Genomic DNA, 24,343 nt, shown 5'->3' on the forward strand with positions numbered 1-24,343 from the left:
CTGGATTTGTCTTGAAAAGAGATGAAACTAATGCTGCATTCTTCTAGAACAAAGGGAAAGCCTTGCTGGGGTCATCCTTCTTGTCTTGGGCTTCGCAGGGGAGGACTGGGTACAGACGCAGTCAGCCCTCTCTATCCCTGGGTTCTCCCTCCGCCAATTCAACCATCCGCAGATTGAAAATATTGGAGAGGAACTGCTATGTACCGGACGTGCACAAACTTTTCCTTCTTATTGTCCCCTAAACAGTACCGTGTAACAACTATTTCAAAGCATTTATGTTGTATTAGGTATTATAAGTCATCTAGAGAGGATTTAAAGTTTACAGGAGGATGTGCAGAGCTTCTGTGTAAATACTGTGACCTTTAAAATGAGGGACTTGAGAATCCTCAGCTGTTGGTATCTGCGGGGGTCCTGGAACCATCCCTCGCGGATCCCAAGGGATGACTGTGTTTGCCTAGGCGGAGATCCCGGGAGGAACCAGTGGGGACGCAGGGAAGGGAGGGAGGAGATGAGGGAGATTCACGCAGAGCCAGTTAATGAGCAGGTCGCACCCTGGGCCACTGGAGCACAGTGCCTGTGGCTCTCCTGGGAGACTCTGTAGGACCTCAAAGTTCTCCCAAGGAAGAGGCAAGAGGATTGAATTATCACTAGCACCTTTGAGTCATTGTTGACAATGCTGGGGGGAGGCCCTGCCTGTCTGTCCAGTGCAAAGGCTGAATGCACCCTGACCACCAAAGGAGGCCCTTGGCGGTGGGGAAACCTGGGCACTTCCACACTGAGCCAGTGTAGACTCCACCCAGCTCAGACCTGGCGCAAAGAAGGCTGGGAAGAAGAGTTACCCCAATGGAGGGCATGTGGTCACCTAAAGGAGGGGTTCCCAGCCGGGCATGTTGGCACACATCTGTAATCCCAGAGGCTTGGGAGGCTGAGGCAAGAGGATCACTAGTTCAAAGCCAGCCTCCGCAAAAGTGAGGCCTAAGCAACTCAGTGAGCCCCTGTCTCTAAATCAAATACAAAATAGGGCTGGGGATGGGGCTCAGTGGCCGAGTACCCCTGAGTTCAATCCCTAGTACCCCAGCAAAAAAGAAGGGGTTCTCCTAATTTCAGCAGAGTATATGTAAGATACAAATAATGACTCATTACAATCGTTTTGGATGGTGTTTATGAATGGCTTGTTTTCCTTATAAATTAGTGGAGGAGTCAAGCTCATCTGTACAATTATATCATTAGCTCACATTCCAATAAGCTTTTTAAAAAAAGACTTTATTGAGCGGGGGAGGACAAGGTGGGGCAATGGTGGAGTCTCGGCGATTATTCCTGACTCCCAGGCGGGCTTATCTAGCTCGTGGGATGGCCTCAGCTGGGGGATCAGAACGCGGTGGAAATGATCCATTTTTGTGGCGCTTTGTTTCTCTGTAAAACATTTGCAGTTTTATCAGAATTCTCTCGCGCTCATAAGAATGCATTCCAGAGAGGACTGGAATTTTCTATTTGCCATCTCTATGGCCACTACTCATCATCACTTGCCTGGACACATGCAGTCACCTCTGCTGAGCCTCCCTCCTTTGTATCCCCCGACCCCAGCAACAGCTGGAGGTCACTGTGAGCACCCAAGTCAGGGCGCACCCCTCCTTGACTCAGAACCCTCCATGGCTCCCGCATCATCCAGAGAAGCCAAAATCCTTGCTGCAGGCTGTGGGGCTGCGCTGTCCCCAGCCCTCCTCTCCTGGACGACCCCGAGGACCCCCTTGCTCACTCAGGGTCCTGCCTCAGGTCCTGCCTCAGGCCTTCCTCCTTACTCTCCCCCCTGCCTGGAACACCCCTCCCTACACAGCCCTGTGCTCCTCTCTCTCCTCCTTCAGGTCTTAACTCCAAGGACACCCAACTTCGCAACCTGGGGCCTCCCCTGCGTCTCCCTATCCATCATCCTTGGATCCCTCCTCTCTCTGATACTCATCATTTAAAAATAGTTGATGTTTACTTATTTATGTCCATCCCCCCTTTAATAAAAGCACCCAGATCAGCTCCTGTGTGTGTGTGTGTGTGCACACGAGCGCACGTGTTTTGTTCACTGCTGCGTGTGTCTTCGGCATCTGAGGTAGAGATGTCACAGTAGGAACATGCTGATGATTTGTTGAACAAATGAGATCACTGTACCCTATTAAAAAGAAAGGGATCTGCTTGGGACCAAATCCACTATGTCTGAGGATGTTCCGGGGACCTGACTGGGGGTCTCGGCTCCATCCAGTGAGTTCAGCTGACCCTTGGTGTCTGCTGCACCTTGTGGGTCCACTGAATTGACCAAACACGGGCTGAAAATATTTTTTAAAAATTATTTATGGGGACTGGGGTTGTGGCTCAGTGGTAGAGCACTTGCCCAGCGTGCATGAGGCCCTGGGTTCAAGCTCCAGCACCACATAAAAAAACTAAATAAACAAAATAAAGGTACTGTGTCCATCTACAACTAAAAATATTTTAAAATATATTATTTATGTCCTGAGCATGCATAGACATTTTTCTTGCCATTGTTCCCTAGACAATACCATATAACAACTATGTACATAGCCTTTGCGTTATATTCGGTGTTATAAGGCATCTGGAGGTGACTGGAAGTCCACAGGGCGATGTTCTAGGTTCTGTTCTATGCAAGTACTCCACCGGTTTCTATGGGCACGTGAGTCCCTGCAGATGCTGGTGTCTACAAGGCATCCCGGAACAAGTCTTCAGAGATACCAAGCAGAGACTGTACTCACTGCCTTTTAACAGCGTTCCTTGGGCCCCTTCAGATATTATTCAGGATTTGGGGGTGTCCAAAATGTCCCTTTCTCTCTCCGCTTCTTCTAGTTTCCTCAATCCTGAAATTCATTTCAAATGTTTGTTCCTGGGGACGCTTCCTCTAAGACCCCAACCCTGAGGAAGAAAGACCCCTTGCTACTCCTTGCTACTCATTTCTTCAAAACATTCTCTTCAAAGCATCACACGGGTTCTAGAAGCATCATTAGGATTCCACGTCTGCCGTCTGTCCTCGCTGCTGGCTCTGTGGGCAATGATGGGTGCTCCCTCCTCCCCTCTCCTCCTTGCTCCTTTCCCAGACCCTGTGCCTGGCACAGAAGAAGCTCTTACTAGATATTTCCTAGTAAGTTTGGAAATTTTGGCTTGAGTTCCCTGATGGACCTTAGCATGGCCAAGGTTCTGATAAACCTTACAATAAAAACTTATTTCGCCCGGCAATGCATGACATTAACCTCAGAGCGCCCTTTCCCGGCGCACCTGGTAAGATTGCCAGTGTTCCAAGGAGCATGGTTTGGAAAACAGTCATAATTGATCTCCAACATAAACGGATCCTTCATTTAAGAGACAGCTGAAGGTGATGTCTTTCATCCAAGAACCTGAAATGTCTCTGTGAGCATTTTATCTCACTTTGGCTATTATTTTGCCTGGATTTCTCCAGGTGCGGTAGGGTGGGACAGCAAGGTTCATGTGTCTGGAGCCCACGCGTCACCAAGGGCTGGAGGAGCAGAGAGGGAGGCCCACACCTAGCAGGTCTATGTTCTAATGGAGGTTATGGAGGTGGCGTGTGTGTGAGGGAATGCGTTCCCGGCTTGGGGAGGAGCTCAAATTCCACAATTCCTTGCTTTGTTCCTTAATCCTGCCCTACGTGGGTCTTGTCATCTATAAGTGGGGCTCCTTGAGGAATGACTGCGGTCACACTACAGCCCACACTCAATACATGGTCCCTCCCATTCCAGGCATCCAGCAAAGGGCATCTGTCATTTCCAGGGGCCCCTCTTTCTCTCCCAGCAAGATCGAGGGGGGTCCCCCATTGGGCTCCAGCTCTGACCTCAACCTCTGGTAGACTCTCTTCCAGAGTCCAGAAGAGGGCTGGCAACTGTACACCTCGGCCCAGGCCCCTGACGGCAAATGCATCTGCACAGCTGTGATCCCGGCTCAGAGCACCTGCTCCCGTGATGGCCGGAGCCGGGAGCTGCGGCAGCTGATGGAGAAGGTAGGAAACTCCAGGTGCCACTGGGGAAGACGGTGGGGCTAGGGACCGAATCCAGGACCTCACACACGCTAGGCAAATGCTTTACCACCAAGCCACATCCCTAGTCCCGATGGATATTTTAATGCAACATCTGCTACCGCTTCCTGGGGAGAGAAGCCAAGAGCCTGTAGTCAGGGAGAGGAAAATCCCAGGGGCAGGACCTGAGTCTTGTCCGCGAGCCCAGGCCCCACTGCGCACGCTCCGTACAGCCTTTAGTGCACCTGCTGATGGCGTTCTGGGCCTCTCGGAGACCTCCCCCCACTCCTAGAAGAAATCTCCTGTAAAGACTTCTTCTCCCTCTGATCGTGGTTGATGTAAAGAGGTCCCATCAATCCATCCCCGAGGTATTTCAGTGCCCTTTGGAGACTGATGGCCATTACCCACCTGAACTGCCCATTGGTCACTTGATGCCAGTGATAGAAGGGACCAGGGCTCTCCCAATGCTCCTTCGGTAGAGGAAGCTGAGGCTTGGCAGAGAGCAGTGTCGGCACCAGGGTGTCCTCCACCTGTTGCTCTTTCTACCCCGACACCGGTCTGCCTTCCCCACCTGTTTGAGACGTCCATGTGGTGCCCTCTGATTGTTGATAATGGCTGTAAAAATGTCTGTGGCCCCCAGGGGGCTGGTGTGCTGCTGAGTTTCTGAGAACTTCCAGGGGCCCTGTGAGCGGTCACACAGGACAGTCTGCATTCCACCAAGGGACCAGTGGTGTCTGAGTTTACCTTAGCCAGTGGGGTTCAGTTTGGCCGTGGGGTTCAGTTTAAGAAGGTGGAATTTAGGCAGGTGGGGCTCACCTTAAGCAGGTGGGGTTCACTTCAGCCAGGTGGAGGGGGAGCTGGAGGACCCTCAGGCTGAATCAGAAGAGGCCAAGGCAAGGGAATTTTAATTTAATCATCCAGTCAAAAGTTTTTTATTTAGCATCTACTTTGGGGCCAGAACTGGTCACTGGGGATTTAGTTAGCCAAGGACAAGCTAGACACTGACTCTACCTCTGAGGATCCCATCTGAGGAGGCAGATGTATAAGAATGTTCCAGATAGCTGGGAAGAAAATCCCTGGGCAAGGGGAGTGTGAGCAAGCCAAGAAGGTCAGGGAGACTGCTGGGAAGTGATGCTGAAGTTCACACCTGAGGGATGAGCAGGAGCCAGTCTTGGGAAGATGAGGGGAACAGTGGTGGGATCAGCATGTGCAAAGGCCCTGAGGTGGGGAGGAACTTAGAGCCTCTGACAACGGGAGGTTAGAATGGAATCATCCAGGAGGGGAAGCAGGTAAGGGAGCAGGACCAGCCTTCGCAGGATCTGTAGGGGAGGAAGTTCACCTGATTTCTTTTTGGAAAGCTCTCTCTGGCCGCTATGGGGTGAACTTATGACAGGGGGTAAGGGTAGAAGCAGGAGAACAGGGAGCAGGTGGGAGGTGGTGGGAGCCAGGGGATGAGGGGGGCAAGGAGTGGACATGCAATTGGGAGGTTGCTAGTAAGATGCCAGGAGAAGGTTGGTTGGGTGTTTGTGTGGCCTCTGGCCCTGCCAGGTCTTTTCTGTGACGTCTCTGGGTTACCCGGTGGGAGGAATTTTGGCCTCCAGAATTGTCCCCACTCCTAGGTCCAGAATGTGTCGCAGTCCATGGAGGTCCTTGAGTTACGGACGTTCCGCGATCTGCAGTACGTCCGCAGCATGGAGACCCTCATGCGCAGCCTGGACGCGAGGCTCCGGGCAGCCGATGGGTCCGTCTCGGCCAAGAGCTTCCAGGTGGGTCCTTCTGGGCTCAGGCCAGATATGGAGGGAGTGATTGCGATTGGTCTCAGTAGATCCAAGGGCAAGGTCATGTCTGGGAAGAAACAAGGGCTGGCTGGGCTCTGGGTCCAGTATGGGTCAAACGTCAAGGGCCAGGGTACACCAAAGACAACGGGTCTGTGGTGAGGACTGGCGACCGTTCTACCTTGGCGGCAGGAGCTGAAGGACAGGATGACAGAGCTACTGCCCCTGAGCTCGGTCCTGGAGCAGTATAAAGCGGACACGCGGACCATTGTGCGCCTGCGCGAGGAGGTGCGGAATCTCTCGGGCAGCCTGGCGGCCATCCAGGAGGAGATGGGCGCCTACGGGTACGAGGACCTTCAGCAGCGCGTGATGGCTCTGGAGGCCCGGCTCCATGCCTGCGCCCAGAAACTGGGTACGCCTTGACCATTGACCCTGACCCCTGACCTCCATGTCCCCCACCCCAATACCACCTGTGCTCCGAATCTGGGCACTTTTCAACCTCTGACTTCTAAACCTCAACATTTGATTTCTCTATCCAAGGCCAAACCTGGGCCCAGAAACTGGAAATGATCTTGAATGATCTTGACCCTTGACTTCCCACCCTGCACCCCCAACCGTGCTCTACACTGGGACCAGATTTCTGCCCCTTCTCGCATCCCTGGTCCTTGCCCTTCCCAGTCTGAGCCTTGCCCTCCTCCCTTGGGCTCTTCCCATTCCTACCTCATTCCCTCTGTTCCTGTCCCCAGGCTGCGGGAAGTTGACTGGTGTCAGTAACCCCATCACTGTCCGGGCTATGGGGTCCCGCTTTGGCTCGTGGATGACTGACACGATGGCTCCCAGTGCCGATAGCCGGGTGAGTGACAGTGCCCAACCCAGGGACCAGCTTCTGGGAGGGACATGGTCCGTGACTGCCCACAGGTACCCAGGGACTCCACACCAATGACTCTTGTAACCAAAGTGTCCTAAGGGATCCTCAGCATCCTTAGACCTTCCCTTGACTGTCTAGTGACAAGCAAGTGACCAAGGACCCTCTAGCTCTGTAAATCTAAGATGGCGTCAATGTTACTAGGTGATATAATGTTATGGAGCCACTATTGTATATGTGTCATTGACCAAAATGTCATATGTAGCATAAGACTGTATGGCTACAGTGACCCATGCCTTTCCTGCTCAATGACATTTGGACTTCCAGTGGCCTCCTTGGTCATGACTGCCCATCACTTTGACCCACAAGAACCAGGAACAAACTGCCCAGGGACTATCCTGCACAGTGACCTTCCTAGTGACTGATATAGGTCACTGAATGGCCACTAAGTATCATAGACCACAGGTAGTAATAAGCCTGTGATCATTGGTCTCCCAGGGATTATGGAGGTTCAACCAATTGGTTGGCTTGGAAATCAGGCTTGGGTCGCGTTCCCCTCCTGCCATTTCTCAGCTAGGGAATCTTAGGCAGCATCCTTAATGTCTGACTCTGATTTCCTTATCTTCAAAATTATTATAATTTCAGAATTAAAGTTCTTAAGATTCTTAGCACAATACTAATTAATATGACAACAAGGACAATGAAGACAATGTTGGCGATGAGGAGAACATGCCTAGTTATCTTATTACAGGGGTTACCTATGGGCAAAGAATTCAAGGGACCTTCAGTGACCACTAGCCACCAGTGTCCAGTGATCAGTGAATTCCTAGGCTAGGAAGTCCCCAGGGAGTGCAATTTCCCTAATCCTTTGGGATCAAGCACCACCCACCTAGTGTCTGTTACTCATAGTCACTGGGTCGTGAGTGGTCAGTAGAAAGCCCATGACCAAGTAATGACCATGTAGGTGGCATTGGTCTTTGATGACCATCGTTGAGTCCTGAATGGTTGCTGGGACCCTTGGGTCATTGACGCTGGTCCCTCCAGTGACCAGAGGCTACTCTCATAGGTCTGGTACATGGACGGCTATTACAAGGGCCGGCGGGTGCTGGAGTTCCGCACTCTGGGCGATTTCATCAAAGGCCAGAACTTTATCCAGCACCTGCTGCCCCAGCCATGGGCGGGCACGGGCCACGTGGTGTACAATGGCTCCCTGTTCTATAACAAGTACCAGAGTAACGTGGTGGTCAAGTACCACTTCCGCTCGCGCTCCGTGCTGGTGCAGAGGAGTCTCCCTGGGGCTGGCTACAACAACACCTTCCCCTACTCCTGGGGTGGCTTCTCCGACATGGACTTCATGGTGGACGAGAGTGGGCTCTGGGCCGTGTACACCACCAACCAGAACGCGGGCAACATTGTGGTCAGCCGGCTGGACCCGCACACCCTGGAGGTCATGCGGTCCTGGGACACTGGCTACCCCAAGCGCAGTGCTGGGGAGGCCTTCATGATCTGTGGCGTGCTCTATGTGACCAACTCCCACCTGGCCGGGGCCAAGGTCTACTTTGCCTACTTCACCAACACGTCCAGTTATGAGTACACGGACGTCCCCTTCCACAACCAGTACTCCCACATCTCCATGCTGGATTACAACCCCCGGGAGCGGGCCCTGTACACCTGGAACAATGGCCACCAGGTGCTCTACAATGTCACTCTCTTCCATGTCATCAGCACCGCTGGGGATCCCTAGGTGCCTCCGCGGCTCAGGTTGCCCCACGTGGGCTGCTGGGGCCCTTCCCACTCTGCCTGTGTCCCTTCAAGTTTCTGTCTCTGTGGTGCCCTCTCCCCACCTTTCTGCACACCCAGCTTTCATTCTCTGCCCTGAATTCCTATCAATGCCTCTTCTCCATTTTCTCTTCTCCTTTATTGATCTCTGCTTTTGATACTCCACTTCTTGGTCTTTCTGCCTTTTATTGATGTCCCTCCGTCTCTTTCTTTTCATTGATCTGACCCCCCAGTTCTCTTTCTGTCTCTGTCTCTCTTTCTCCCCCTCCCCTCCTGCTCTTTGCCCCCCCCCGCCCCCGCTCTTCATCCTCACTCCCAACCCCCAGCCCCTGGAGTTGAGTGCATGGATCTTTTTTTTATTTACACTTTTTTTCTTTCTGGGTTGCTGGAATAAACGGGACCTTTGACATTTGACGCTTCGGTTGCTCTGTGTGTCCATTGGTGGCCGAGTTGGAGGTGAAGCCTGAGCTTGCAGCCCCATCCCCACTGAGCCCCTGTCCCATTCAACCAGGGGCAAGCAAGTCCAGCCTGGAGCCCCCCTTCGCCAGGGTGAGCCCTTTGGGGAGACGAATGAGGAGATCTGATCCAAGGTGTTTCAGTCAAAAGCAATTCGTTTAAAAGCAATTTGATCAAAACAACTGAGAATCCTCTAACAAGGATGGAAATTGGCCTCAAACAAATATTCCCTGTCGCTGGCTTTTCACTCATTGATCCATCCAGTGCTTCGCTGAGCTGTCTGGCAATGTTTTAATGGGTTTTAAACAATTTGGCTACTTTTAAGAATCTGGGTATGAGAGGTTAGGGCCCTGCCAAATTTATCCCCTTTCTTCTCTTTCAGCTTTGTAATTTGAAAAATCGTTTCTAAACAAGTCACCCCAGGTGGGCTTGCTCTGGTGGTCTGGCCGTCAGTGGAACCCAGCACATTCCATGCCTGGAGCCTATGTGCAGGAAGGGGCTGGGCCAGGGTGCTTCCTAACATGGGGACCAGACTCGTGGCCAGGCAGACAGGAGGAATCAGAGGAGGAAAGAGGTGCAGGGTCAGGAAGAGGCTGGCAAAGTAAGAGGCCAGATGCTCTGGAGCCTTAGAAACCTAGCTAAAGGTAGGGCTGAGGGGCTGGTGGTGTCACAGAAGGGGGAGAACAAAACCGAGTGCTTTTCAATACCTCGTCTGGTGAGCTATGTGAGGCAGGCTGAAGGGATGAAGCTGGGGACCAGGGAGGTGTCAAAAGTTGAGGGGAAAGCGGGTAGGACTGCAAGAGGGGTGGGAGAGTCATCCCTAGGGCTGTTTTTTTCGGGAATGGAGGTGAGAGGATGGTTCAGGGCTGCCCCCACCCTCCACGTTAGCCCCTCAGGTGGTCGACCCCATGTGAACCCAGAGCAGAAAAATTTTGCAAAGGGCCCCACTGGCCCAGAACCCACTCCTCTGTGGCCACAGGAAGGTGGTGGCGCTCCTCCCAAAGGCTTATGTCCCCATCTCTAATTAATGGCCTTCCTGATTAAATCATCTCCGCTTTGCGCTGGCATCTCCGGGAACTTGGACACGGGGGCCATATTGGGAATGAACCCCATGAATAATAAATGGGGCTGCCTAATGCACTCATTTAAAACCAATTTTTAAAGAAATTCTCCAGAAGAACAATTAATTTCCATTTAAATGAACAAGTGTGACATCAGAAAAGGACGGGTTCCTGGGTTAACACCTGAAGCAGCACTTTGATCCATACCAACTGAAAAAACAAACAAAAACGTCACAGGTCTGGGATGCTCGGAACACCTGTACCACCCCCCCCCACACACACACACACTTACATTTATCTGGAGGCAGATTTCCAAGGTGAGGGGACATGGTTTATCCATCTGATACTGAACCCTCCAGAGTAGGGTTATGACTGGAGGATGCTGATTCAGCCTTTGTCCAGAATATGCTGAGACACAGAGATCCACTTCTCACACCAAGAACAGAGCTGATGGGACCCGTCAGTCACATCTGTACCTCAAGTCTCCAGAGCCCGGGCACCTGGCACACAACTGCCACTCTCTTTCCCGCACACAGGCTCAGCAATCCTTCTACTTTCACGTTTGGGGTTTTGTTCCAACCAAGGGTGAGCAAGGGAAGAACACCGCCCCTCGAGGCCAGAACCTGAGGCCAGAACCGTCTGTGTCTACCTGTCTTAGGTAATGTTAATTCTGTAATGTCCCGGTCATTATAGACAGGGACCTGGCTACATCCAGGAAGTTGTAATAACCCTGTTTGCCCTGAGGTGACCACCTCTAGCCCTGCCCAGTAGCCAGAGGCCAGGACTGATGCACATGGCAGAGTGGAACCAGCTCTCTGGGTCAGGGCCTGGCCTGGGAGGGGGTGGGGCTTTCAGTGGCTGAGCTCTTGCCGAGAGTGCTCATCTCCAACACTGGGAAGGAAAAAAAAAATCAGAGGAGACTACACTGTCACCATCCTAAAGGCTTGGGATTTACAGCTCCAATTCTGGGCAAGAGGGGTGGGTGAGAATGTGGAGCAGGTGAGGGAAGCACAGCTACTTAATAATGAATCACTCAGACAGTGAGTGGGCTCCGGGGGCAGATTTGTCTAATAGCAATGTTCTTTGAGTTTGGCCACTGCATGGATAGACAGGGAAGGGTAAGGATGAGGTCCAGGGTCTCTCAGCATGGCACAGGACACACACGCACACACACACTTTGTGGATGTCCAAAGTGACAGTGCCATAAACACTATTTCTGGCCTCACACAGGATAACGGTATGCCCCTCCTTGGCAGCATTTCAGACTCAGCAGGAGCCTGAGGGAGATCCTTCCCTGGGCTCTTGTGTCACAAATCAGAACACAGGGCTATTCTTCCCTTGGAGCAGCACTCAGCAAAACCTGCTCCCCAACCCCTCACTTCCAATCATCCCCAGGGGCTCCCCTGGACCAGGAGCAGTGCAATCGCCTCCCCAACCCCACCCAACTGTTGCTGCAGACAGCAGGGCTACTGCCTGCCTGCCTCACAGCCCCCATGATGGAACATTCTGCAAGGAGGTGTAGCCAACCAAGCCGGCTCTCCTCAGCCCAGCAGAGCTGGGAAGAAACTCATTAAACCTTCCTAATGACAAACGCTCCAGCAGGCGGCTGGTGGGGAGAGCGATTGCTCCAGAAACCAGCCAGATGGGAGCAGGCTCAGGTGATTGTTTATGAGTCTCAGCCCTGGAGTTGGGGGTGGGGGCTCCCTTGGGATTCAGCCTTATTTTGCAGGTTCCCAAGCTTTGCCAGCTTGGCCACCCTCACAATCCAGGCTGGTCCCACCAAATGAGGGGGCCGTGGGTGGGCAGAACCACTCCTACATATAAATGACTCTCAATAACCCCTGTCCCAGGCCATTGCAGAGGCAGCTGCGGAGGTGAAAGTGGACAGGCAGGCCACATTCGCAGCTATCCACCCTGGCAGGGGCCCTACCCAGAGGTGGAGGAAGAGGGTCCACCTCCCCCTGCCCCAGGCACAACAGCCAGTGGAAGCCGCACTCTGCTCCCCACTCTGTTCCTCTGCTCAGCCCCTTCTGCCAGGATCCCTGCTGACAGCGGCACCTGGTATTAGCCCACTTCCAGGGGGCTTATGTTACCATGGTAACAGCAGCTGCAGAGGGTTCTGGGTCTGGCGGCTGGACCCAGGAACAAACTGTTGGAAGTGCTCCAGGTGACAGGGATACAGGCATCAGGATGCAGGGTGTGGTTTGTTCTAATCTGACAGTGGCTTGTGTGTATGAGGGTGGGGAACGGGTGAAGTGCACCCAGCACCGAGGGGCCTCAGCCTGGCTCCCCCAGGAACACTGGCAGGTCCACTGGCTCCATTCCCAACCGGCTGAATGGAGGCCCTCAGGTGAGTGAGGTGGGGCCCCTGCATCCTGGGACAGGCCCTGGGGAGGGCGTGGCACACCCTGCATGGACTGGGGCTGGAAGGTGCCCCACGGCCCTGGTAGTCCTGTAACTGGGGAGAACGCCCACAGGACCACCCCGGTACAGAAAAAGGGAGGTTCCAGGGCACGAAGAACAGTGTGAACAACTTGGGACGATGGACAATGATCCCCTCTCTGCACAACGGCCCCCACACCTCACCAGGGAAGAAATGAGACACAGGACGGCAGAGCAGTGGTTCCAGGTTTAATGGGGAAGCAAGGGGTGCTGCACTGCCGCCCAAAGGGCCTGCAGCTGGGCGGCTGGCACGGAGCATTTGCTTTTTGCAACTAAACAGAGGAATGGGGCAAACCGAGAACCCAACAACTCAGGCCTTGCTGCCTGCCTGCCTCTGGGACCTGGGGGACAGGTCACCCCCCACTCCCCTGGGTCTGGGAGCCTCCCGACCCCCATTGCCCTTTGAAGTCAGTTACTTCAGGGGAGTCTGGCGGGGAGAGCCCCACCTGCAGGTAGAACAGGGAGCGGAAGCCCAGAGCTCCCAATCTTGAAGAGCCCCCCTTCAGCCATTTTGGAAACAATAAATACTGTGTGACGGTAGCAGGGAGGAGCACTCACTGGCCAGCGGGCAGCAGGGGAGCTGGTGGGTCCCGCGGCCCTGCCCCACCCTGCAGGCCAGCCTGGGCCGCCCACACTCCTCACTCCGTGCGTAGGATGATATGGATACCAGAATCCGTGAATACGGGCCCGCTCATCTCCCCTGTCCGCAGCGCAAATGAGGCGTCTTCAAATGGCTTCTGCATCTGACCTAGGAACCACGAGGGACATGGACAGGAAGGGGTCAGCGAGTCAGTGCAGGGCCAGAAGGAGGCAGGTGAGTCGAGCCACAGCAGATGCGGCTCCCGCCTGTACCCACCCCTACTCATCCATCACTGAGTTTATGGCCTGTCACGGAGCAGAGCTGCAGCCTAGCCGGAGGTGGCAAGGCCATTAGGAGGCCCTGGGAAGCCCGAGGACAGCATGAGGGATGGCAGGCAGAGCCGCTGCCACCATTATGCATTTAGAGGCGCATTTTGGTGATGAACTCCTCTCCCTGGGCCTGGCTCCCCACACGGGCACATCATCTGTCCCACAGGCCTCCTGGGGTGGGTGAGGGCGGGACTCCCCCTCTTTGGCAGGGGTCTGAATACCATAGCCCACCCCGGGCCTGTAGACCCTGAGGACTGAGGAAGGCCGGCAGAGAGGAATAAAGGGGGAGAGGAGAAAGGAGGTGGTGGGAGGAGGCAGCCAGGCCACCGTGGCTCCCTGATTTCCTTTGTCCTGGACAGATGGGCCCAAACTCAGGGCTGCTGACCTGCCCCCTCCCCCAGCCCTGGTTTCCCCACTTATGAGACTGGAGAGGAGATTCTGGGGGACTCAGCTCAATAGCCCTGACAAAAGGGAATGCTAACAACAGGATGGAACCAACCTTTATGGGCCCTGATGGGGACAACTGTGCAAAGACGCACAGACCCTGGGAAGGAATGACATCAGAAAGAAGGCTGTGCTGCCCCTACTCTCTCCTAGCTGCCAGCTCCCCAGGCAGGGCAGCCGCAACAACCTGAGGAAGAGACTGTGCTGCCACCTGGTGGGCTGGGAAGCCCTGTGTGACAAGGGCCACACTCCTGAAAACCCACAGGCTCCTCCCAGCCTCTACTGCCCTCCTGGCTGCAGGTGGTCCTTGCCTAGGGTAGGGTGGTGCCCTTTCCTTGCCCACCTCTGCTGAAGGCACCCAGGTCTCCCCTGGCCTTGGCCGAGCTGCAGTCGCTGAACTGTGAGGCCAGAGACTCAAAGTCTTCCTCTCCCGACTTGATCTTCTGGATGTAGCCTGCGGGGACAGGAAAAAGAGCCCCACGTCAGGGGCAGAGCAGAAGGCCATCCCCAAGGGGGGAGTAAGCCCTCCTCTGACCACTGTGCACGCTCCTCACAGACATTGCAGGCCACAAGCGCTCCCCTACACTCACGCAGTCTTCTGTTCGTGCACTGCACGAGTCCATGAAGAGGTGCCTTCCACATGCATGCACAGGGACACAACCAACCCTGTCACCCATTTGCATGTACCTGTGCCTGTGATCCTACAGTGATACTGATGGCCAAGCCAGTCTCCCCCTCTCCCCTCCCTCTCCTTCTCTCACACACACACACCGACCTCCTTCCATTCCCCAATACACAATATTTAAGAGGAAAATCTACCTCTAAGTTACAACAGGGAGTAAGAACAGGAGATGGGAGACCGAAGGGATGGCGGACCCCACAGCAGGAGGCTCACCCAGCCCCAGGATAGTCTGAGAAGGTTTAGGACAGGCAGGAGGCCAGGGTACAAGCCCAGGTCTGCCACAGAGGCCAGCCAAGCCCTCACCCGTGGGCCTCAGTTCTCGGGACAGGGGAGACAAGCCCTGAGATCACTGGAGCATTGAGAAGAGAACCCAAGGGGACTCCAAGGGATGCTGTGTCAGCCCTGTGCACGGGGGTCCCATAGGCAAGAGACACGGCTCTTCTCCAGCTGCCCTGACAGGTGTCTGGCAGAGCCCCAGATGTGCAGTCCAAACCAGCCCCACTGGACCACAATTCTCCTGGAGGGAGAGGAAGCCAGGGGCAAGGGAGGAAGGAAAAGGACCCCAGCAGAGGGGAGTGAGAGGGCAGTGCCAAGAATCTGGGTGACTCAGGTTTTGGAGCAGAACGTGTAAGATCTGAACACGTGTGCACAAATGTGTGTGTGTGTGCGCGCACTAGGGGTGAGGGTGTGCAGTGTAAGTATGCAGCATGTGTCAGAGTGTACTGGTGTCCAGGCACAGGTGTAACCGTGTGTGCGCACACGCATATGTGCGCCAGGTAGGGAGGAGCTGCCTGTCATCTTCCTGAGTCCAGGAAGTCCCTGAGGTGGCCAGGAGTCTATGACACAGATACAGGACAGTCTATCCTGTCCTCCCTTCATGACCCTCCAGCTTGACAAGCAGCCTTGGCACATGTGAGCATTCTGGCCATCTCCTTCCCAAGTTCCCAGGGCAATGGCCCCGGACCCTGGAGCAGCCCTTGGTGATCTTGGACCCTGTACCACTTTCCTGCCTGGCCCAGCAGTTGCTCTGTGGAGTGCACCAGGGACTATACCCACCCCACCCATCTGGCTGGGCAACTGGACACCAGCCCACAGCTGCCATTGTCTCAAGATGTGAGGGTCACCCAACACATTTTTGCCTTTGCAAAATCACCAACACTTCCACCAATTAATTCCACCGACCTACACAAAGCCAAAATGCCTGTCAGCCAGCCTGGAGTAACCACCTCTGACACACCCACCTGGTGCTGGCTTGAGCCCCATGGGGATCTTGCTGGATCTGCCTCAGGATCCTGTGGGATGCGAATGCCACCCTAATAAACACGACTGGCACCAAAGTGGAAACCATGTGACTGAGCGAGCATGAATGTTGTTCTTGTCTGGCAAAACACGTCATGGCAGTGACTTCCACATTGATCTGAACACTGCCAGAGCATACAACTCAACTGCACCTGCATCATCACCTGCACCTGTCTTCCAGACTGCCAATCTTGCCAGCGTGCTACTGTGACACACAGCACAGTACCAGGCAATGAGTGAGATGCTGACAAAGTTACTTGCTGTCACCATTCTTCCTTCTATGTGAGTTGCATGTCACAGGGACAAAGTTGCCTCTACTCCTCTCTGCTCTGCCCATCCCTGGAGGTGCTGCCTGATGCCTGTCAGACAAGCACGTTGGCCATACAAGGCTCCTCCCTGCTCCCTGTTTGGGCTTCATGGAATACCCAGGTCTGGCTGGAAACCACCCTCCTAGGCTACCAAGGGGTCCCCTTGTGCCAATGCATCCATCAGCAACTCTGAGCTGAACCAGACATCCCTAGTCACCCTCCTCTCCTCTTCTTCCTGGCCTTCTGAGTGTACCCCAGCCTTAGCCGTACAGCACCAGGTTTCCCCACCTCTCGTTCTGAGTGGACCACAGTCAGCCAGTCAAGGAATCCTGATGCACAGTGCCTCTGGGTACCTGCCTGCCTCCTGGCAGCAGAACTGCATGCAGGAGCCCAGCACCCACAGAGCTAAGCCCACAGCCCTCCCTGTACAAGTGTCACCTTGCTGCACCCCCCAGCAGCTGGGGCCACAGGGATCCCTAAGACTGGACTGCCTAGGGCTTTCTCAAACACATTCAGTGTGTAAGCCATTTCCACTTAAAAATGAATAAGAGCCACGCTTTGACCTCACAGTTCACATCACCCAGATCAACCTGACAAACCAGCTCTCTTAGAATATGTTCTGTTTTGATGGAGCCTCACACAAATTTTTAAAAAACCTTTTTCATCCTGAGTTTTCCTTCTTTTGACAATGACCTGAAAGTGGTCGGTTCCATGTGTCCCCTCAGCAGCTCAGTCTACACATGCCTCTACCACGATGGTGTCACTCCTACTCCTGCCCCACCCCACTGCCTCCACCTCCAGGCCTTTTTTTAGTTCTGCTGGGCACCAGCCTATGTCTTCCGGTCTTTCCTGCAAGCCTTCCCAAAGCCCCTACTGCGTGAGGTGCCCTCTGTGGATGCTGCCTTTACCACTGTCCTGTCTGTGTGTGTGTCGAGGACAGGGGCTGGGTCGACTTTGTTCATCATTACCCCTGCCGGCACCCAGCAGTGTGCCCAAAACAGGTATTCCCCGGTGCCCAAGGAATTCATGAATTAACAAGACAGAAAAGGCCACAGGGAAGGAGGGAAAAGGGAACCATCACTGGAATCTCCTGACTTTTGTACCTGAACCTCAGGTGTCAATGCGGAGGCCAGACTTCCTGGGCCTCCTCCAGGAGCAGGCCCTGCCTCACTGATTGCAACTACACCCGTCTCAACATGGTGCCTGACTCAAATCTGATTAATAGGGCTCCAGCCAGGGAGGGCTCTCGCTGAGAACTACCCAGACCCAGGGCAGACTCTCCAGGAACAGGGGCCTTCTCCCTGCTTCAGGGTGTTCAGGAGTCCCTGAAATTGCATGCAAAACATAAGAAGACACATCTCCGCTGGCAGCTCTAGGCTGGCCTGCTCACAGCATATCCCTGAGACCTAGAAGGACTCCAACTGCTGGGTTCAAATCCCAGCTCTGCTGCTTCTGAGCTCTGCATGTCTGGTAGGTCTGCCTCTGAATCTCACACTCACTGGCCTATAAAATGGGATAATAAGAGCTTCCACCTTGGGGGGCTGTTCTGAGGAGTAAATGACCACTGGAGCAATGGCTGGTTCAGAGAAAGTCATTCACAGATAGGAGCTGAATGTCTGTGTCCCCAAATGCATAAAATGAAGCCCTAGCCTCCAGTGTGATTGTGTTGGGAGGCAGGGTCCTCTAACAGAATAATTAGCGTTCTTATAAGAATAGACACTGACAGGTGTAGTGGCATGTGCCTGTAGTCCCATCTATGTGGGAAGATCACTTGAGCCCAGGAGTTCCACACCAGCCTCAGCAAGGTAGCAAGACTTCCTCTCAAAAGAAAAAAAAGGGACTCTTCTTTCTCTCTCTCTCTCTCTGCACTAGCACTAAGGAAAGGTCATGTGAGGACTCATCAAGAAGATAGCTGCCGGGGGCTGGGGCTGGGGCTGGGGCTGGGGCTGGGGCTCAGCAGTAGCACGCTCGCCTAGCACGTGTGAGGCCCTGGGTTCGATCCACAGCACCACATAAAAATAAATAAATAAAGTACAGGTATTGAAAAAAAAGATGATGACAGATGTCCGCAAGCCAAGAGAGGCCTTGCTAAGAACCAAGCTTCCATCAGGCTGGAACCCGATCTGGGCCTTCTGCTTTCCAGACTGTCAGAGAATAAATTTCTATTGTTGAAGCCACCCAGTCTAGTCTCTTGTTATGGCAACCTAAGTTGATATGCCATAGATACTTAAGAGAGAGTGAATGAACAAATGGGGTGACCCCCTGAACCTAAAAAGATTTAGAGACAAATTTCCCACGTTCCCACCACATCCTATAGGCTCCTTCCAGTCCAAGACCCTTAGGGGAAAGGGCCTGCTCAGGGAAACAGGTGACAGGATTAGGTCTGCTGTCCCAGAAGACCAAGGATCCAGCAGGTGGGATCGCCTGAGACTAATAGGCTGGAAGGATGCCACTGACCCCAGGGAACACCAAGCCACAGAAGCTCACTGACCCTTGAGCCTTGGAAAGGGTACGTGAGAAGGAGTGCTACTCGTTCTCTGAGCCTCGGGTCCTGGGCAAGCAGGAGGGTCTTGGAACAATGGGGAACAGAAAATGAGGACCTGTCCATGGTCTGGCCTCCTCAGACAAGGACACCAACAATGACACCCGGCTGGGCCTTGGATTCCTGACAGTCTCTGGCTGTAGCCCAACAGTTACAGGAGAACCAATGCTGGGAAAAGTAGCCTCAGCAGAAATGTAGAGGCACTGGTTCTGCTGTGGGCAGTCTGTCCTCAGGGTGGAGAGGAAACACCAGCTCTAAATGGGCACCGATGACACTCACTTAGCCTGCAAGATGGGGCGGGCACTGCCCAAATCATCATCTCCTGATCACCTGGAACAAGCCCAGGATGGGGAAGAACATTCACTTTCCTGGGACAGAAAACAAGGCCTGGATGCCCAACACTTGCTGACGCGACACAGAAGCGTCTGGTTCCCCAGTGCACTCCGGCTAGGGCCTTTTCACCGACCCTCCAGCTGACCACCAAGGGTCTTGTCTCAGTCCGAGAAGACAGTGAAGCAAGGCTAGGAGAAGGAGGTCATGGTCCAAGGTCAGTGGAGGGTCTCTGGCTGAGCCACTAGGCCTCCTGCATCCCTGCTCAAAGCTCTTTCCAGGGGCTTCAGGACAGCAACAGGGGCTGCCCATGAACACAGAACTTGTCCTGGCCTGAGCTTCCCCACAGCATGTGCCGAATGACTGGGATCAAGAGAGAGCCCATAACTACTGGATTTTCATGGCCACCCTGGCCCTGTTCTACAGGTCAGCAAATGAGGCTCTCATAATGAAGACACTTGCTCTGTTCCACAGGCTGGCCTGGAACCAGACCTGCAAGGGTGGGTCCTACAGTCCTGACCTTAAATCACCTTCTCCTGAACACCTAATCCCTGCCCACCTATCCATCACCAAGTCCTCCTAATTCTGTCTCCTAAACATCTCTAGAATTTGCTCCCCCTCACTTCTAATCCCACCCCACCCCCAAGTTCAAATCACATTGTCTCTAGCTGCAATTACTCCCACAGCTTCCATGGGGCCCTCCTGAACAGACAAGCATGGAATTCCTGCTGACATTCCCAACTGAGTCCGTGTCTACTTAAAGTTAGGCCAAGGGCCCAACTGCTTGGTATCTTCAGACATCCCGCAGGACCCCCACCAACCACAAGGGAAGACACTCTCACCTGCCATGCCCACACCTGTGCCCTCTTACCATCCCCACCTGCCTCAGACCTCTCTCACTGGGATCACCTCACACATCTGTCTCCAGCCTGGCTCCTCTGCTGAACCCCAGGCCCTTTCCCAGTCTCTTCCTTAGCCCCAAAGATTTAATGAGTTCCTCCCACACTGGGCCTCTTCCCAAGTGCCCTCTACTGGAGATGGTACCTCTGTCATTCCATCTCCAAACGCCCATCTCCTCTTGGTCACTTATGGAGTGCAGGGGCCTCAGAACAGGGAACGCTAGTGCTGGGATGACTTAAGAGGTCATCCTATAATTTCTTCTAGCCACTTCCTCCTAGTCCCCTGGGGTAGCCAGACCCCCCTCAAAACTCAGCCTGGGTTCTGAGCCTTCTGGCTTCCCAACCCTTCACATTCCAGCCACACAGATCTTTCCTGAAGGCACAGCACCGGGGCCCCTCTCCTGGTTCCACATGACCTGTGCTTCCTGCTGCCTCCAGGATGGATCCAAACTCCTCCCCTCACTCAGGACCCTCCTCCCCTAGCTGGGTCCTGCCCCTGAAGGGTTTCATGCCCCTCTAGTCCCCCTGTACAATTTTCCCCAGATTTCTGGCTACACCCTAGCCCCCTCCATTATTTCTGCCCTGTCCTCTGCCAGGAATCCTCCTTGCTTGCCACTGGCCCACATGGTTCAAAGAGCTGTGTCTGTCTGACAGAACTTCCTTTTACATCCCCACCCAAGATGGTTACCACCAGGACACGTAGCTTCTGAACGCCTAAAGTGAAGCTGATGAGAATGAGAAACCATTTTTAATTTTATTTCATTTTAATTAAACAGAAATAGCTGTATATAGTAGTGGTTGCCACACTGAGAGCTCCAGTCCAAGGTTCTGCCAACTATGGCCCACAGGCCAAATCCTGCCTGGTTTGGTAAATGAGGCTTTCCCAGCACACAGCCACAGCCATGTGTTTACATATTGTCCACAGCTACTATGGAGTTTCAAGGCAGAGCTGGCAAAAACTGCATGGCCCACAAAACCTTAACTACACACCATCTTTGCCAACCTTGCTTACAGATTACAGTGGTGACACAGATCAGGGTTGGGTACAACTTCCTCCCCAGGTCAGAGTAAACCCACCAACTCTGAATGCTTGTTCTACACTAGGCATTCACTTACATCATCTGAGTTAATCTCAGCAACCCTGCAGGGCAGGAAGCTGAGATCCCCATTTTATTAGGTGGAAAAACTGAGACTTGGTCAGCCAACTCACACAGTCAAGGTCACACAGCTAATAATGGAAGAGATTAGATCTGTAATCAAGGTTTGAATCTGTGGCCAGTGCTCTTGAATGACTAGGCTTAGTTGCTGGGTGCAGGAAGGTGTCAGGGACCAGAACCTTTATAGACTAGGGAAAAGGAACCCTAGGGTTAGAAAGGAAAAAAAAAAACACAATCAAAACAACAACCAAAAAACCTGACTCCCTCCCTAATCTCAGGGGAAACAGGATTACCTTTTTCCCCCGTTCTAGGGGTATGTCTTTGCACACATACCCACCACAGGAACTAAATAATTCAGACTTGGGGATGGCACCAGAAGATCTAAGAAATGACTATCTCCCAAATTAACAACGGAAGTACAACAGAGAACATGTGGAACGTAGCTTTTGATTAACCTCTTTAAAAACACCCTGTTTCCCCTGAGGGGCAAAATCACAACCCCTGGACAGGAGTCCCCAGTGTTTCTCTTCTCAAGGCACTGCTGCTATCTAAACCCAGATGTGCCAGCCCAAAGGCTGGTCCTCTGCCCCTATCCCAAGGCTCACCTTCAAATGCCACAGAGCAGAGAGAGGTAGTCATTTGAACCAAGCTTATGTCACATACAGGCACTTCTGTGTAGGCCAAGGTTATACCCGACAGCGGAGCCAGGTTGGAGTGGAAGGTCTGATGTGATCTGAGAGGACTCCCTCCCAAGAAAGACCCTGCCCCAGCCCAGCTCACCGTTGATCAGTTCCAGGGCCTCCTCCTTGGTCCTGGTGATCTTCTCCTGCCGCCAGGACGAGGGCCGCCTTGACTGACTATGCTTAACCAGCAGGTGTGAGCAGCGGACCCTGGCAGGCTCCCCCTGCCCATTTTTGCTGCCACTGCTGCTGTTGCCACTGGGTCGCTCCCATTGGCTGGCGTTAGTGATGTGATTGAAGTAGTATACCCGGCCTGGAGGGGAGGACAGGAAGGAACTCAGCTGGGGATATGATCACAGGATATCACCCTGGGTCCCTGACCAGAAACCAGGACAAAGACTGGCTTATGTGATGCCTTCACACAGCAAACCCACTGTGTGCCCACATGTGCCACAGGCTCTGAAGATGTAAACCAATATGGCAGGATCAACATGTTAACTCCCACAGAGATAACACTGTATGTGGGGCCAAACAAGCATTAAAGAAGCAAGACAAAATAATTAGCCAATGACAACTTCAGGAAGGAAAACAACCCAGAATAACAAAAGAAGGGAAGGAGAGATTAGGGAGAACTTTCGATCAGCAGCCAAAATACCTGAGTTTAAATCTGGCTCAGCCACTACCCGCTGCATGATCTATCTTCCCTGGGCATCAGTTTTCCCACCTGTAAAATGAAGAGCACCTGCCTACAGTGCTGACTGAGTAAGTTCAACATCTGTAAATTGCCTAGGAGAGTCTGGCATATATTAAGAGTATAACAGCTTTTATTTTCTCCATTGCACAGATGACAAAACTGAGGCCTCACCCTCTGCATCTCTGGTAACAGGTAATGTTTCCTGCACATTTATTCTGCTCTAGACACACAGAGAGGAGATAGGATTTGAACTCAGGTGTACCACACCCAAAAGCTCCGCTTTTAACTCCCTACCCAGTGTCCTATGATGCAAGCTAGGAAACAGCATTATTGGGGACCAGATGTTATGCAGGTGTTGAGGAGCATGAAAGAATGAAGATTGCAAATAAAAAGCTTAAAGGAAGGACCCAGTAGACTCTGGGTATCACTCCAAGGGCCAAGAATTTGCCTGGGCTACATAGTGGACTTAGCACTGTGAAGGGCAGGATCATCCATCAAGAAGGCTGTAAGGGTTGCACTGAGCAGAAATGCATGAATGGGACCAGAAGCAGGGTGTAGTGGCACAAGCCTGTAATTCCAGTGACTCAGGAGGCTGAGGCAGGAAGATCACAAGTTCGAGGCCAGCTTTAGCAACCGAGTAAGACCCTGTCTCAAAAAAGAAAAAATATGGGGTGAAGCTCAGTGATAAAGCACCCCTGGGTTCAATCCTCAGTACTGCAGGAAAAAAAGAATAGACCCAGAGCTGGGCACAGTAGCAGGTTTATGCTGGAGGTTGCAGTCACACATCAGCTGCAGCAGGCTTGGCAAGACCATGGATTCTGGGGGTAAATCCAGTGGAGCCACTGACTGAAACCTTAGCAATGCCTCAGTTTTCTCATCTGCAAAATGGGATCAAGAGAATAAGGACATCAAAACTCATGGAATTACTGTGAGAAGTCAATGTATGCAAAATTTTCACCAGAGTACCTGGTGTTCAATAAATAAGAATTATTATTGTGACTATGATTACTATGGGCTCTGGAGGAAGCAAAGTGATCCTGGACCTACCCAGAGATGCTGGACCAGCTTTTGCAGCTTTGGCAGTGAAGCAAGAGGTGGGCTTTGGAGGCAGACTGACTGGGGTAGAACCAGCCCCCAATCCTTAAAATGCATGATTTTGGACCTGTTCCTTAAGTGTCCTAGGCTCAGTTTCCTCTCTTTTAAAATGGGAGTAATAACTACCCATCTCTCAGAGTTATGGCAATTCAGAGAACTTAAATACTTAAAGCACTAGACACGATGCTTGGCGCTCAGATGCATGCCCAATTATCAACACTATTATTGTGGCAAACCCCACAATATCAGGCCCCACAATATCAACCATCCTCAGATCATCACTGGCCGACATTGCAGATTCAGCAGTAGGGGTAGATGGTAGGGGCGTTAGCAGGAGTAAGTTGTGGATTTGCGGCATGGCAAGATCCTGAGGCCACGCCCTTTGCACGGTATTGGGGTGTCTTCCTCCCAAAGGTACGGTGCCCCCAGATCCAGTGGGTTGAAGAGACTTTCCCCGAGAGCGTCAGGTGCATCAGGCCGAAACGCATCAGCCGGGCCGGCAGGACCACGGCAATTGCCTGGGAAGTGCCATGGGATCCCAGGTCCCTCACTCGCCCCGCCCTCTGCCTCGGTTTCCTCGGGTCCTAGCTCCTAGGACTCACAGCCCGCACAGGGCGGGTTGGGGCCGTTACCCGGGGGACGGTGTGAGAGGACAAGATCCCACGGAAGGAAGGTGGCGCCGCCGCGTCCGAGGGAGAAGCTCGAGCCCTGCTTCCGCGGGCTCGCGCGACCCCGCCCCAGCCCCGACCCCCGCGGCACCTGAGCTGCGGCTCATGCGCTTCTCCCAGCCGGGCGGCAGCTTCTCCTCGTCCGCCATCTTCCCTCCTGCCGCAGCGCCTGCTCCGCCTCCGTTGCACCGCCTGTCGCCCGCGCCCGCCCACTGCTGCTGCCTATTGGTTCTACGC

The 24,343-nt window shown here is 53.4% G+C and overlaps 2 protein-coding genes across 5 annotated transcripts in view; one reads left to right on the plus strand and one right to left on the minus strand.

Moving 5' to 3' along the window:
* Olfm2 (olfactomedin 2) overlaps positions 1-8,854 on the plus strand; it is a 60,464-nt gene extending 51,610 nt beyond the window's left edge. For 2 of the 3 annotated variants that reach the window (XM_046437766.2, XM_046437765.2), the window contains exons 2-6: positions 3,857-4,006; positions 5,641-5,787; positions 5,989-6,208; positions 6,543-6,649; positions 7,728-8,854. In XM_046437766.2, the coding sequence (XP_046293722.1) occupies positions 3,857-4,006; positions 5,641-5,787; positions 5,989-6,208; positions 6,543-6,649; positions 7,728-8,405 (1,302 nt within the window). In that variant the 3' untranslated portion in view covers positions 8,406-8,854. The remainder of the gene's footprint in view (positions 1-3,856; positions 4,007-5,640; positions 5,788-5,988; positions 6,209-6,542; positions 6,650-7,727) is intronic. The other variant, XM_058576627.1, reaches the window with a different exon arrangement.
* Positions 8,855-12,575: 3,721 nt separating this feature from the next.
* On the minus strand, positions 12,576-24,343 carry Pin1 (peptidylprolyl cis/trans isomerase, NIMA-interacting 1). Of its 2 annotated transcripts, none has more exons than XM_046437412.2 (4): positions 24,198-24,343; positions 21,750-21,962; positions 14,096-14,206; positions 12,576-13,147 (listed from the first exon to the last, which is right to left on the minus strand). In XM_046437412.2, the coding sequence occupies exons 1-4, from the start codon at positions 24,253-24,255 to the stop codon at positions 13,038-13,040; spliced, it is 492 nt and encodes a 163-aa protein (XP_046293368.1). In that variant the 5' UTR covers positions 24,256-24,343; the 3' UTR covers positions 12,576-13,037. The 2 variants fall into 2 exon arrangements, with proteins under 2 accessions (XP_046293368.1, XP_046293370.1); XM_046437414.2 differs by lacking the exon at positions 24,198-24,343 and adding an exon at positions 22,305-22,376.

The sequence above is a fragment of the Marmota monax genome, unplaced genomic scaffold, assembly GCF_021218885.2.
Source record: "Marmota monax isolate L192 unplaced genomic scaffold, Marmota_monax_Labrador192_F-V1.1 WCK01_AAM20220418_F8-fsc00021, whole genome shotgun sequence".
Taxonomy (NCBI): Eukaryota; Metazoa; Chordata; class Mammalia; order Rodentia; family Sciuridae; genus Marmota; species Marmota monax.